This window comes from Channa argus, chromosome 12, assembly GCF_033026475.1.
Source record: "Channa argus isolate prfri chromosome 12, Channa argus male v1.0, whole genome shotgun sequence".
NCBI classification, from domain to species: domain Eukaryota; kingdom Metazoa; phylum Chordata; class Actinopteri; order Anabantiformes; family Channidae; genus Channa; species Channa argus.
In genome coordinates, this window is record NC_090208.1 from 26494724 (window position 1) to 26505641 (window position 10918).

The 10918-nt window shown below is 42.3% G+C and overlaps 2 protein-coding genes across 10 annotated transcripts in view; both read right to left on the reverse strand.

The window, feature by feature from the left end:
• Positions 1–601, reverse strand: part of map4k2 (mitogen-activated protein kinase kinase kinase kinase 2) — a 33927-nt gene extending 33326 nt beyond the window's left edge. For 4 of the 8 annotated variants that reach the window (XM_067524131.1, XM_067524127.1, XM_067524130.1 and 1 more), the window contains exon 1: positions 235–601. In XM_067524131.1, coding sequence (XP_067380232.1) covers positions 235–327 — 93 coding nt within the window. In that variant the 5' untranslated portion in view covers positions 328–601. The remainder of the gene's footprint in view (positions 1–234) is intronic. The other 4 variants (XM_067524133.1, XM_067524129.1, XM_067524132.1 and 1 more) reach the window with 1 other exon arrangement.
• A 668-nt stretch (positions 602–1269) lies between these two features.
• On the reverse strand, positions 1270–10415 carry men1 (multiple endocrine neoplasia I). Of its 2 annotated transcripts, none has more exons than XM_067524137.1 (10): positions 10046–10415; positions 8461–8930; positions 8152–8360; positions 6802–6930; positions 6100–6140; positions 5928–6015; positions 5605–5741; positions 3933–4077; positions 2665–2838; positions 1270–2553 (listed from the first exon to the last, which is right to left on the reverse strand). In XM_067524137.1, exons 2-10 carry the CDS (start codon positions 8894–8896, stop codon positions 2032–2034), a joined length of 1881 nt encoding a protein of 626 aa, XP_067380238.1. In that variant the 5' UTR covers positions 8897–8930; positions 10046–10415; the 3' UTR covers positions 1270–2031. The 2 variants fall into 2 exon arrangements, with proteins under 2 accessions (XP_067380238.1, XP_067380239.1); XM_067524138.1 differs by lacking the exon at positions 10046–10415 and adding an exon at positions 9806–9826.
• Between the last annotated feature and the right edge of the window lie 503 nt (positions 10416–10918).

A 10918-nucleotide genomic window follows, 5' to 3' on the forward strand; every position in this document is an offset into this window, starting at 1 on the left:
AAGAGAGGAAATGCGTTTTGTGAAAAGAATTGATTCCCTTTCTTTCCTGTCGCCGTTAAACGCCTCACACACAAATAACAGAACATTTTCAGAGACTTTGACCTAAAAGACAGGAGGTGAAAGACAGACGTGCTGGAGAATCTTCGCTCATGAAGTGACAGGTCCCGATGGAGACTTGCTTTCTTGCTTTGCGTCAGCGCCGTGGTGAACACACGAGGAAGCGTTTTCACTCACCTTGAACACATCTCCATAGGTGCCGCACCCAATCCGGTGAATTAACTCGTAGTCTTGCAAAGGATCCAAGAAGGACACCCCTATCCTGTCCATGCTGGGAGACCCCCTCTGGGTGCTGCGGCTGGGCCTGGCGGGTGTTTTTTTTTTTTTTTTAATTTTTTTTTACTTCCACATCTGAGCTGCTGTTGTGGGAGGACGAAGCAGCAGCAGCAGCAGCAGCGGAGTCCTCTGCGTTATAAAGGCTAATTGAAGCTGACTAATTACTGAAAAATGGATCAGACTCGCAGAACAGCACAAGTAGCCACTGACACAACTCCGCCTTCACTGACACGCTCCAAGCGTCTTGTGCGCGTGTTTGTGTGAGTCCCGGGCAGCGGAGTCAAATCACGCATGAGCAGAGAGATTCCACACTGCAAAAAAAAGTCTGTCAACATTTTATCACGTGCACGTGTCCGTGCTACTCTCCTGACAGAGAAAAACTGAACAATCTTTTTAAAAAGTGAAACATTTATGTTCAGTTCCTTGAAATGGATGAAAAATGGTTATATTTTTGTTACTGTCAACAAATCTCATCAAATGACTAAAACCAACAATAAACTGCATCCACTGATCACTTTCACCTGTGAATGTCAAACTAAATTTGCCTCATTGAGCGTTAGTGTTGTTCATACACTGAAATATTTTTCCTAAAACAAAGGTTTTTATATTCACAGACCTTAGTGAGGGGATTTCATCATTTTAAGATTTGTCCAGTAGCCCATGCTGCTGGCTGGAGATGGGGGGGGGGGGGGGGGGTCACACATGTAGCTCCAGGCACACAAGAGACTATAAAATTATTGTGAGAAAAAATGAAACTAACTTATGGTTTTAAAGACTTCAGGGTTTATTTTAAATGTCAAAATGGATTTCTCTCTATAACAGACCTTCCACTGCAGTACTAGCTAAACCAGATCAGCATTTTTTTCAGTGTTCCCCTCAGTCACCTGTGCACTTGTGCTGTGAATTACCAACTACACATCATTAGACCTCATCACATTCTATTTCCATCAGGTCTTTATTACTCGCAGATACAAAACAAGAACAAAAACCACGAGTCATCAAGCAAATAGGATTTAGCAGGGCCACCTAATATGACTCTGTCTCAACAGTGCATGGTCATTCTGGTTTCCTCTAATTAGAAATAGGCCCAGCTCAGCTATTCTGCAAACTAAAGGCCACCTACTTTAGAAAAGAACAAAGGCAACGTAAGGCAACATGGAGCTAGCAAAAAAGAAGCTGTCGATAGAGAAGAAGTGAACAATGTTACACAGTAACTATCCTAAATTAATCACTTCCAGGACTTCAGTCATGAACAGGTTCCTAATAGTACAAGTTGATATTTACAGGTCTGTATGTTAAATTCTGGTCGTCCTCATTACTTTGGCTTCAAACATCCAGATAGAAGTCAATGACAAGTTAATCGCAAGTGGCTGCCAATCACAAATTAGTGATGAGTGAATGTTACAATCTATATCAAGACAACACAGATCCTCACAAATTCATGTTTGTCAATTAAACAGAATGAAATGTTCACTCCTTCAGTTCAAACCTGACTTGTGACTTGAAATCCAACAGCATCTGTACAAGTCAAACGTACTGCTAGGAACTATGAGGATGTTGACTGAAAATAACACCTGGATGAAAACACTGGTAAAAAGCTTCACACACACAAAAGTGAGGTTAACCGGGGGTCCGTGTTGCTGTTCACAGTATGACGTACAAAGTCTCTAAACACCTCGTCCGTAACAATCAACATGTCTAGAGGGATTTGCGCTGGCGCTTCATGAAGGACATGGAATAATCCCCGGCTGGTGTGCTCTTCTGTCTCTTCATCTGGACCTGGGACTGGGCTGTGAGCTGCAGCTTGATGGCACTGGAGTTCACCTTGGCTGCACATAGCAGCTCCTTCATCCCCTTCATCTTCTCACTCTGAAAGACCACAACAGGACCAGCTGGGGAGGGGGACATCTGCCGCTGGGATGAGGGTGAAGAGGAGGGGTCCGGACTGGGGGATTTGGGTTTTCCTTCGGCATCGCCAGAGCGCAGGCTCTGGGAGGAGCGGCGACGCCCCCCTCCCTCCCCCACCTTTTTGGGCTGAGATGCTGCTGCTGGCTGAGTGAGTGGGGAGCTGGGAGCAGCGGGAAGAGGAGAGTTCTGCTCCTCCAGCTTGGACTCCCTCCTGGGGCCTCGTCTTCGGCCCTCCCGGGGGTCGTCGCTAGATTGGTCATCATCATCGTGGGACTCTGGCTCTTTGGTGATGATTGACACCTTCTGGCGCACCTTTGGGGTCAGAGAACAAATCGATGTTTAGCTACAGAGCATCAAGGGGTCTGCTTCCTGCAGACATTTGATGCTGATCTTCAAACACTGAGCTATTCTGGGTTTTCTCACCTGAGCATCAAAGCGGCTCAGAGACTGGACCAGGTACGTGGCCCAGCCCACGTGCAAGACCGGCGTAGGACTGCCCTCTTCCCATTTGCAGATGCCATCGTAAAAGCGCAGCAGGTGGGCAAAGCATTCTGGGTCCTGGAGTGCTGAGAAGGCTGCTGCTTGTTTGGGGGGGTCCTGAAGAAGGCAATATGAGTGACAGGAAAATATCTTTATTTCGTGAACTTATTTTCAAACTAACGGTGATACAAATTTAAGTGGAGATGCACACTGAATGGATTGCAAACAAAATGGCAGGTGGTCGGAGTCACAGTGCTGTCGGCTTAGCGATTTTCTCACTAGAATCGGAGACTTCAACACCCCTTTCCCGTTCAGACTTTGGCTTCTTTTCCATAAGATAACATTTTCTCCTGTGCCTCGGGCTCCTGGAGCGACTCTGTTCAGTGTTTGAACTTGAGGCAGCAGCATAATTCATCCACCAATCAGCAGCCAGAAAGAAGCGTAGAAGTAAATGTGTAAACGAGCCTAAACAACCAATCACTCTTTGCCACCGGTCAACTACTTGTCAGTTGTTTTTATTTAAGATAAAAATTAAATTGGCTATGGAGAGAATACAGTCAGTGATTTTCCCATCAACAAGGAGTCAGTTATTCGTCTGTGCCACAGAGGTACGATGTTCACATCAGCAAGTCTCAGTGACACTTGAATTCCTTATGACAAATGTGACAGTAGCCAATTTCGAAATTCAGGTTCTGAATTTACAGATATGTTTGTTTTTTTTTTACAATAAAAATATCCCAAATCACCAACCTTTATCTTTAAGCTCTATTTTATTCTTAAAATACTAACATAAATTCTCAGTCGACATAAACATGTGGTGAACTTTGATGACCTTGGCTGCATGTCATACCTCTGCCCTCATGTTTCCTGTCTCCCTTTCACTCATTCACAGCTGATAAATACAAAAGTAACAAAAAGGTAGCGGCCACACAGCGGCTTTATGCCCTTACTCTGGAATGTTAGCTGGCAAATAGGAAAGTCCCTAAACTACTGATTAACTAAATCAGGTGGCATCATTACAACTTGATCACCACAGGCTGGAACATAAATGTTGGCACGATGACAATAATGTTTTATGACTCAATAATCTTCTGATTTTGTCAATGAAATATCCAGAAGTTACATTTTTTCAAGTTTATGTCCAAAAAAAAAAAAATGTATATCTCTAAAGGAACTCAATTGTGAGCCACTTCCTGGCTGGGAGCTCTCACCTTGTCAGCTCCATCTCCCCCCTCTCCTCCCTCCCCAGTACTCTCGGCAGCAGCAGCAGTCTCCTTCAGCAGAGTGGGGATAACATCGTTTGCAACGTCAAAGAACTCTTTGTAGATCTCCTCATCCTCACGAAAATAGTTGTAGCTGCAGGAGCAGATGAGAAGAAAAAGACATGATCAGACACTCTGCAAGACTTGCCTGGGTTTTTTTTCTTTTAGATGCCTATTTGTTTCTACTGGGTAACCAAACACAACTGTAATCACAGAATAAGGTTCAGATTATATATTATTATAAACACATTTTGGTGAATAGTGTAAGAACAAGCTGCAGTAGGGTTGGAAGGGACAACAGCAGTCTAGACATGAGAAGAAGTGAACCCTAAAAAGAATTCACTGTTGTGCAGACACATTTCCATCTTTGTACACACATTTTCCTCTTTGCCCTATTTGTGGCTGCTGCATAGAGAGAACGGCTGCAAAAGTGAAGAACAATGGGGCAACAGGAAAAGGAAGCTGATGGATGAGGAGGGAATGTGTGATGTGGTGGGTCAGTGCTGGTATTTTTAGCTGTATGTCGTGAACAGTGGGTTTAAAGTGAGGGAGAGAGTGTGAGGATGCAGAGCTGGACACCACACCCAGTCCAAGCAACTGGGCTCCTCTGTACTGGATGTGTCAAAGGAAAATTTCAATCAAAGCAAACATAATCATTTTTATTATGTTATTATTATTAATAATTTTTCCCAATACTGATTTTGAAGGACATTTACTGTTAAATGTGTTTTTTTAAATCTTCTTTAACATTGTGTCATGCAGTCACAGTCAGAAGCGAGAAAGATTGCTGTGTATTTGCTGCCATCTTGTGTTTGTCTGGTGAAACAGCTGCTGGTGGACGTGCAGTTGTTGGACGATTCCCTGCTGTAAGCACCAGCATACCAACGCACATGATGTTCAACTTTTAAGAAAAATGCAATCAAAGCTACAATAAATGCAACATATTACTACAGCAACAATTGCAGATTTGTTTGGAGAAAATTAGAACTGAATAGGTTTTCCATGAATACCGATCCTCGACCTGATGCACTAATAAAGAGCGAGTTAATTCCCCTCCTCCAACAACTGCATTTCTCTTCATGTGTGATGGACTTGTTACAATGAGCATTGTCAGCATTGACTCTAGTGAAGAGTAATGACACTTTTGAACACTTAGTTATCTCTGCTATTGTCACTAAAGGCACAGTGTCTGTGTGTGTGAGAGAGAGAGCGAGAGAGAGAGAGAGAGAGAGAGAGAGAGAAAAGCCCTCGTTCCACAGGTTTTAAGAGATGAATCATAGAGCACTGTCTTAATACATTTCAAAGATTTGGGAGATAAAATGTGTAAGATAACTTTTATGTAGTAATAATAAATAGGAAATCTATATTTTTAGATCCTCCATTACCAAAAGCAGAACAGAAAACGTGGGAGCTTACTGATGACAGCCCTTAAATATTTAGCCAGGTTTGATATCAATCCCATCAGTATAGGTTCAACTTACTTTACTCTGCTGACTCGTGTTAATAAAACAATCAACATTTTCTATCTGGTTCAACTATTCAGTACTGTGGCTCTGTCTGCAAGTGCAAACGGAGACAGGGAAACCAGTCATAGCTTCTCCATCCCTGTGTATGAACTCACTCCTGCATGACCTGAGCTGCCTCGGCCCAGGACCTCAGCGCTTCCCGCACGTTCCTGTGTCTGTAATGGAAACCAGCCAGGTACATGTAGGGGTAGATGTGTTCGTTGTTGTAGTACGTCTGAGCAGAGGTTACAGCCTAAAAGACAGGGCGGGGGGGCGACACAGAAACCCAGGGAATATGATTTCCTATTAGTCATCCTGGTCTATGAGGAAATGCGCAACATGTGAATCTAAATTCTGAGTTAAAAAATACCCAGAACCATGCACCCCTCACTGTTTCAAATACAAATGTGGTCGGGTGTAACCCTCCTTAAAGACTTGCCTTCTGGTGGATGTTAAGGGGGTTCTCCTTGCCTGGAATTGGATCCTGGTCCTCAAGGTCTGCCAGGGTGCCCATGGCCATGGGATACCTAGTACATAATACAAAGCAGGAGGATGTGTAGCAAGTGAGTAACAGTACACATTCTTTTTTAAATTCACCAACACAATCTCACCTGTCCAGGTCTCCTCGCTCATACAACAACCACAGGAGTTTCTGTTCCAGCAGAATAAAAATATAAAGAAAGATTAGGAAATATAATACATGACAGATCATGAAAAAGCTTTTTATGAAAGATTGTTTCTTAGACTGTTCAGCGTTTGCAAAAAGCTATGTTACTCTTCAGTCTCACAATTGCCATAATTTCTCCAACAGTGGATCTTCAATTAGCTTGATAGCAGAGAAACTGTTTTTGTTTTCCAATTTTGTAAACATTTTTTATAGTTTTTTTTAAACAGCTGGTAAAAATGCTGATGATGCAAACTTGACATCTCACTGATATGTTGTTGGGAAATACAGTAATTTCTTCTTTCTTCTTATCAAGTGACCCATCAGTACAGCAGTCACGTCATATTTATCTCATGTGCTGCTCTCCCCTTCAAATCCCTGAAGCCACCACTGTTTGCAGTGGCGTTGCTGCTTTTAAGCTACTGTTAATGAATCGCTGGCTCTAGAAGGCTTTAAACGTGACAAATCTGCAGGCAGTGTGGAGAGAGCAGAGAGAATGGTGTGTGTTTCATGACTGTACAAAATTCTGTCCGGATAATATTCAGAATAATACTTTTCTAAGCACCACACTGCATGAAAAGAATACGTTAATAGGCATTAATACACAGACTAAAAATGACAGAGTCACAAACCAACAACAGAAGCTCACCTGCTGTAGCTGCAGCAGCTCAGAGCTGTCAGTATGCAGGTCCAGTGAGGGGTTAATGGCACAAACCATGAAGGCAACCTCCATGTTTCTATCACATTTCATGTAGGAACCTTTCAGATACAGCCAGCTCTAAAGAAAACACACAAGCACACCCAAGACAGAGTTACAGCCATGTGAATATGAAAATTACAGTCTCGGTGTAAAGCTGTGGTTAGTTGATTTGAACCTAGATTAGACATTGTTTTCTTAACCAACAGTTGATGCCACTCATTTTAAGCCACCTTTTTCTGAGAAACTTCCTTTCTGCTCTTTCTTGCACTTTCATCTCATGAAATGCAGACACATTTCCGACAGGACTTTGCTTCAATGTTTTCTCCTCGACTTAGATTTTTGCTGCCTTGTACCTCACTCGTAAGTTGCTTCGGATAAAACCGTCTGCTAAAATTACTAAATGTAAATTTAAATACATTAAAAACAACCGCTTTTATAATTGTAGCTCAGGTCACTTTGTCTGAACAAAAGAAAAAAATGAGAAAAATGGGGGGAAAAGTGCTATGTGGCCACAACAATCATCCCACTTTTTGAGGTGGAACTACTTTCATCTATTAAAATCCAGCAGGACACACTTTTCACTTTCTCCTAAGGGAAAAAAACCCCTGCACTTAGGGGCTGATGACCATACATGTCAGTGACAAATGCTCAGTAAACAGCTTTCACAGCAGCCTGAAGACAAATGGGACAACACAGGAGAGTTTGAGCCTCTCTTATTGTACGTAAGTAACCGGGTTACTCAAAGAAATCAGCTTTATCTGGGAATTGAGGAACAGTGTTTAAATGCACTTAAAACTGCTTATTGAAAAACTGCAGATACACGTAGCCGAAAGGTAACGTGACATCAGGTTTCCCTCATCCTCGACCCTGATTTCAAAAACCAGCTGTCCCAAAATGCTGACTTGTAACCTGGTTACTCAAGTCCAGGTAACATTGATAAGGTTAGGTGGAGTTCCACAGGACAGGGACCTGACACACTTCGGTCATGCTTATTATTCGTTTATGTCTTATGGTTATCAGTTTTCTTAAGAACACAAAGGTCTGTGTTTATAGATGGATGACACATGCTGTAACTACAGCTCCTTGTATTAGTGAAACCTTGGCCTGTCAACCATGTTATACAGAATAAGTATACATTTTGTTGGCTGAGGAATTTATGTATGATGTTATGTACATATGTTAGGAAAAGTACCAGGTACTGGCAGCAAATTTGAATAATTGTTACTTGTACTTATACACATATTTAAGCGGTGAGAGAGCATTTCATCTTTGTTTGAGGAAGATGAAGGTGTTTCTCACTTTCTCACTGACTCCTGCTGTGACTGTTTGTCCTCGTCGGTCCTCGTTGCCCTTTCCATGCCAAGTGACTTCTGCAGTCTCTTCACCATCTTTACCAAAAATCACCCAAGCGTGGTCCTCAGACAGTGCGAGGTGGACGTCTTTCAGACCTAGAACCTGACATGCTGCCACAACTGCAAACGCCACCCCAGAGCTGTCCAGTTTGGTGCCTGGTTCAAATGTAATTTTAAAAATTTCATTTATTTAATAACACCCACTCAACAAACATCTTCATAAAAACTCATTGCAGCATAATAAGTAATATCATACCAGTGATGAGACTAAAGAGGGACTGGATGTGTGCACGATCCTTGAAGTATGAACGACTGAGACTGTTCCAAATCACATCTGACACTTTCTTCACAAGCTCCCTGCTGGACCCCGCAGCAGTCCTCCGGTACTGGGACAGGTCCACTGCGCCTCGGATCTGGGCTGTAAAGCGCTCGTACAGTGCAGAGATCATCCCGAGCTCCACTGTGGGAAAGCAGGAGTTGGGACAGTCCGGCTCCAGCGGTTCAAACCGTACTCCTGGAACGTTTATAGGGATTACTCGGTTCACAGCCAGGAAGTGCTCAACAAAACCCAGGACCAAGGAAAGAAGGGCTAGGTCTGGCTCAGGCTTATGGAGCTCAGCATCAAACAGTTGAACCACACTGTCAATCCCTCTCAGGGGGAAGTGCTTCTTCTGGGCTGAGTGCAAACCCATGGTTTCCACTTGTCAGTCACAAGTCAGATGTTCCCTACAATGATGTTGCAGAAAAAGGACAATTGAAAAAAGACACACTAAATTTGCCACTTACTCACTGTAGTTCTACTTACACAGGAGGAACAGTGCAATTGTTCCAAACTATTTTCAGTAGCAGATTAATTCACAATATCCTTTGATGATTATCTGTGATGGTGCATGTAGATGGCGTGAAATTAAACTAGTGTGTGCGTTCTTGGTAATGAATGAACACGTAGATAAAGATAAAGAATCCATGTTACTTAGTACTATTTTGTGAGAATTAACAGACTTACACTGAACATTTGTGATTTGGCACAAGAAATTTTCAATTTAAAATAATTTCAGTTTTACCTTATGCTACTAATAAACAGCATCCAGGTGTTAAAAGTTTCAAGTGTGTCACTTGTCAGTGAGCAAAATCATGTTTTTTTTCTATATAGTTTATAAAGCTTCGTATAGTGTCCTTAAGGTGGTCGTGTCGTTGGAAACATCCCACGGTAATCAAAGTGACCACAGCCTGACTCGTTACATAAGGCGGTTACATCAGTGCCGCTAACCTGGGATATATGGCGCTCTAGTGGGCGGGGCACTCCCACTGCTAATGAACTACATTCAACTTAAAGCTGCAAAAAAGAAAAAAGAAAAAAAGCCTTCTCGTGTCTGATCTTCGTGATTCCTTTCCATCCCCCGAAACATCTCCGGAATCTCTCAAACGCGTCTCGTCTAGCGGTACCCAGAATTCATTCACTAGCCTGTTTGGCTGACACAGGCTAACAAGCTAATTCAATGTTACTAAGTTAAGTACACGTTAGCTACTTAAGTGGTGCTGCTATCATTAACATTAGTTTTGCAAGATGTTAAATGGGCAAGATAAAGTACAGAACTCACCTGAGCCAGAAGGTGTACACAAACTAATACAAGCCGCTTGAAACCAGTTGGATGAATAACGACTAAACCGCTAACAAGCTAACAAACTGCTAGTTAACTAGCTAGGTAAACTCACCCCTTTTGGATAACGCCTTTAACTAGTACTCACGCTAAACACGTCGTCACAATAATGCCGCAGCACCGAGTCACTCTAAGCTCGTATCTTCACACAATCTTAAAAGTCTGTAAGAAATCACATACCCGTCTCCTCACAGCCTCAGCCACATGTTTTTGTTTGTGTCCCCCTTCTTTTGCCGCGCAGCTCAGTCTGTCTGAAACACACTCGCAGTCCGTTCCCAGTGTCTGCGTTTGCGCAACACAGCAGATCTCATAACGACACGTAAGTCGCTATAAAGCGCGGTTGAACGGCGATAGGCTCATCCACGTAGTTGTAGCTCTTAAGCAATTCCACAGAATTTCTTTTCACGTATTATGGGAAATGTAGTTCATAGTATGTTTTTATAGTGAAACCCCCAGCACAGGGTAGCAACCTGCCTCTATAGGCTATTGCATCAAATAACAAAGGCTTACATAATGGACAACGGGCTACCATGAAAACCCACGCAGTTTGGAGTTGTAGAAAAAATTGTATTGCATCTGTTCTATAACTGCCCCTCCATTATATTTAGAATTTTTGTCTATGTAACTGTCTCGTTATAAACAACTCATACAACATTCGATTATGATTTTAACCTATAACAACTAAACCACAAATACATATGATGATTATTATTATTTATGCTGTTTTGGTTAAAACTGCGCTTAAAATCATCGCAAATTTCGAAAGATAGTGGCCGACATAAAATACAAAGCTTTTTTGTTGTTGTTGTTGAGATCAGATACAACGTGGTGTCTGCGTTCAGGAATATTCCTCTTGCTGCCTTCAATTGTTGTCGAATATTTCCAATGTACATTTAAATTTCACAAGAAGACAATTCCGCCTTGAAGTGTCCTTATTTACTGTTACGCAAGTTACTGGTGCATGTTTTTTAAATGCAATGAGCTTTGAGTACAATAAATAAACAAGCGATACTAGATAGACGCAGGTTTTGTTTGTCAGACTGTGGGCAGAGA

What these genes read in the sequence shown, in the direction of transcription:
- men1 (XM_067524137.1), bottom strand. Translation starts at nt 8,896, where the DNA reads ATGGGTTTGCACTCAGCCCAGAAGAAGCACTTCCCCCTGAGAGGGATT. An exon ending in CAGCAGGAGTCAGTGAGAAA is followed by an intron (nt 6,931 to 8,151) that starts GTGAGAAACACC and finishes TGTTTTCTTTAG; the next exon opens with AGCTGGCTGTATCTGAAAGG. An exon ending in TGAGCCGCTTTGATGCTCAG is followed by an intron (nt 2,554 to 2,664) that starts GTGAGAAAACCC and finishes CTGACCCCAAAG; the next exon opens with GTGCGCCAGAAGGTGTCAAT.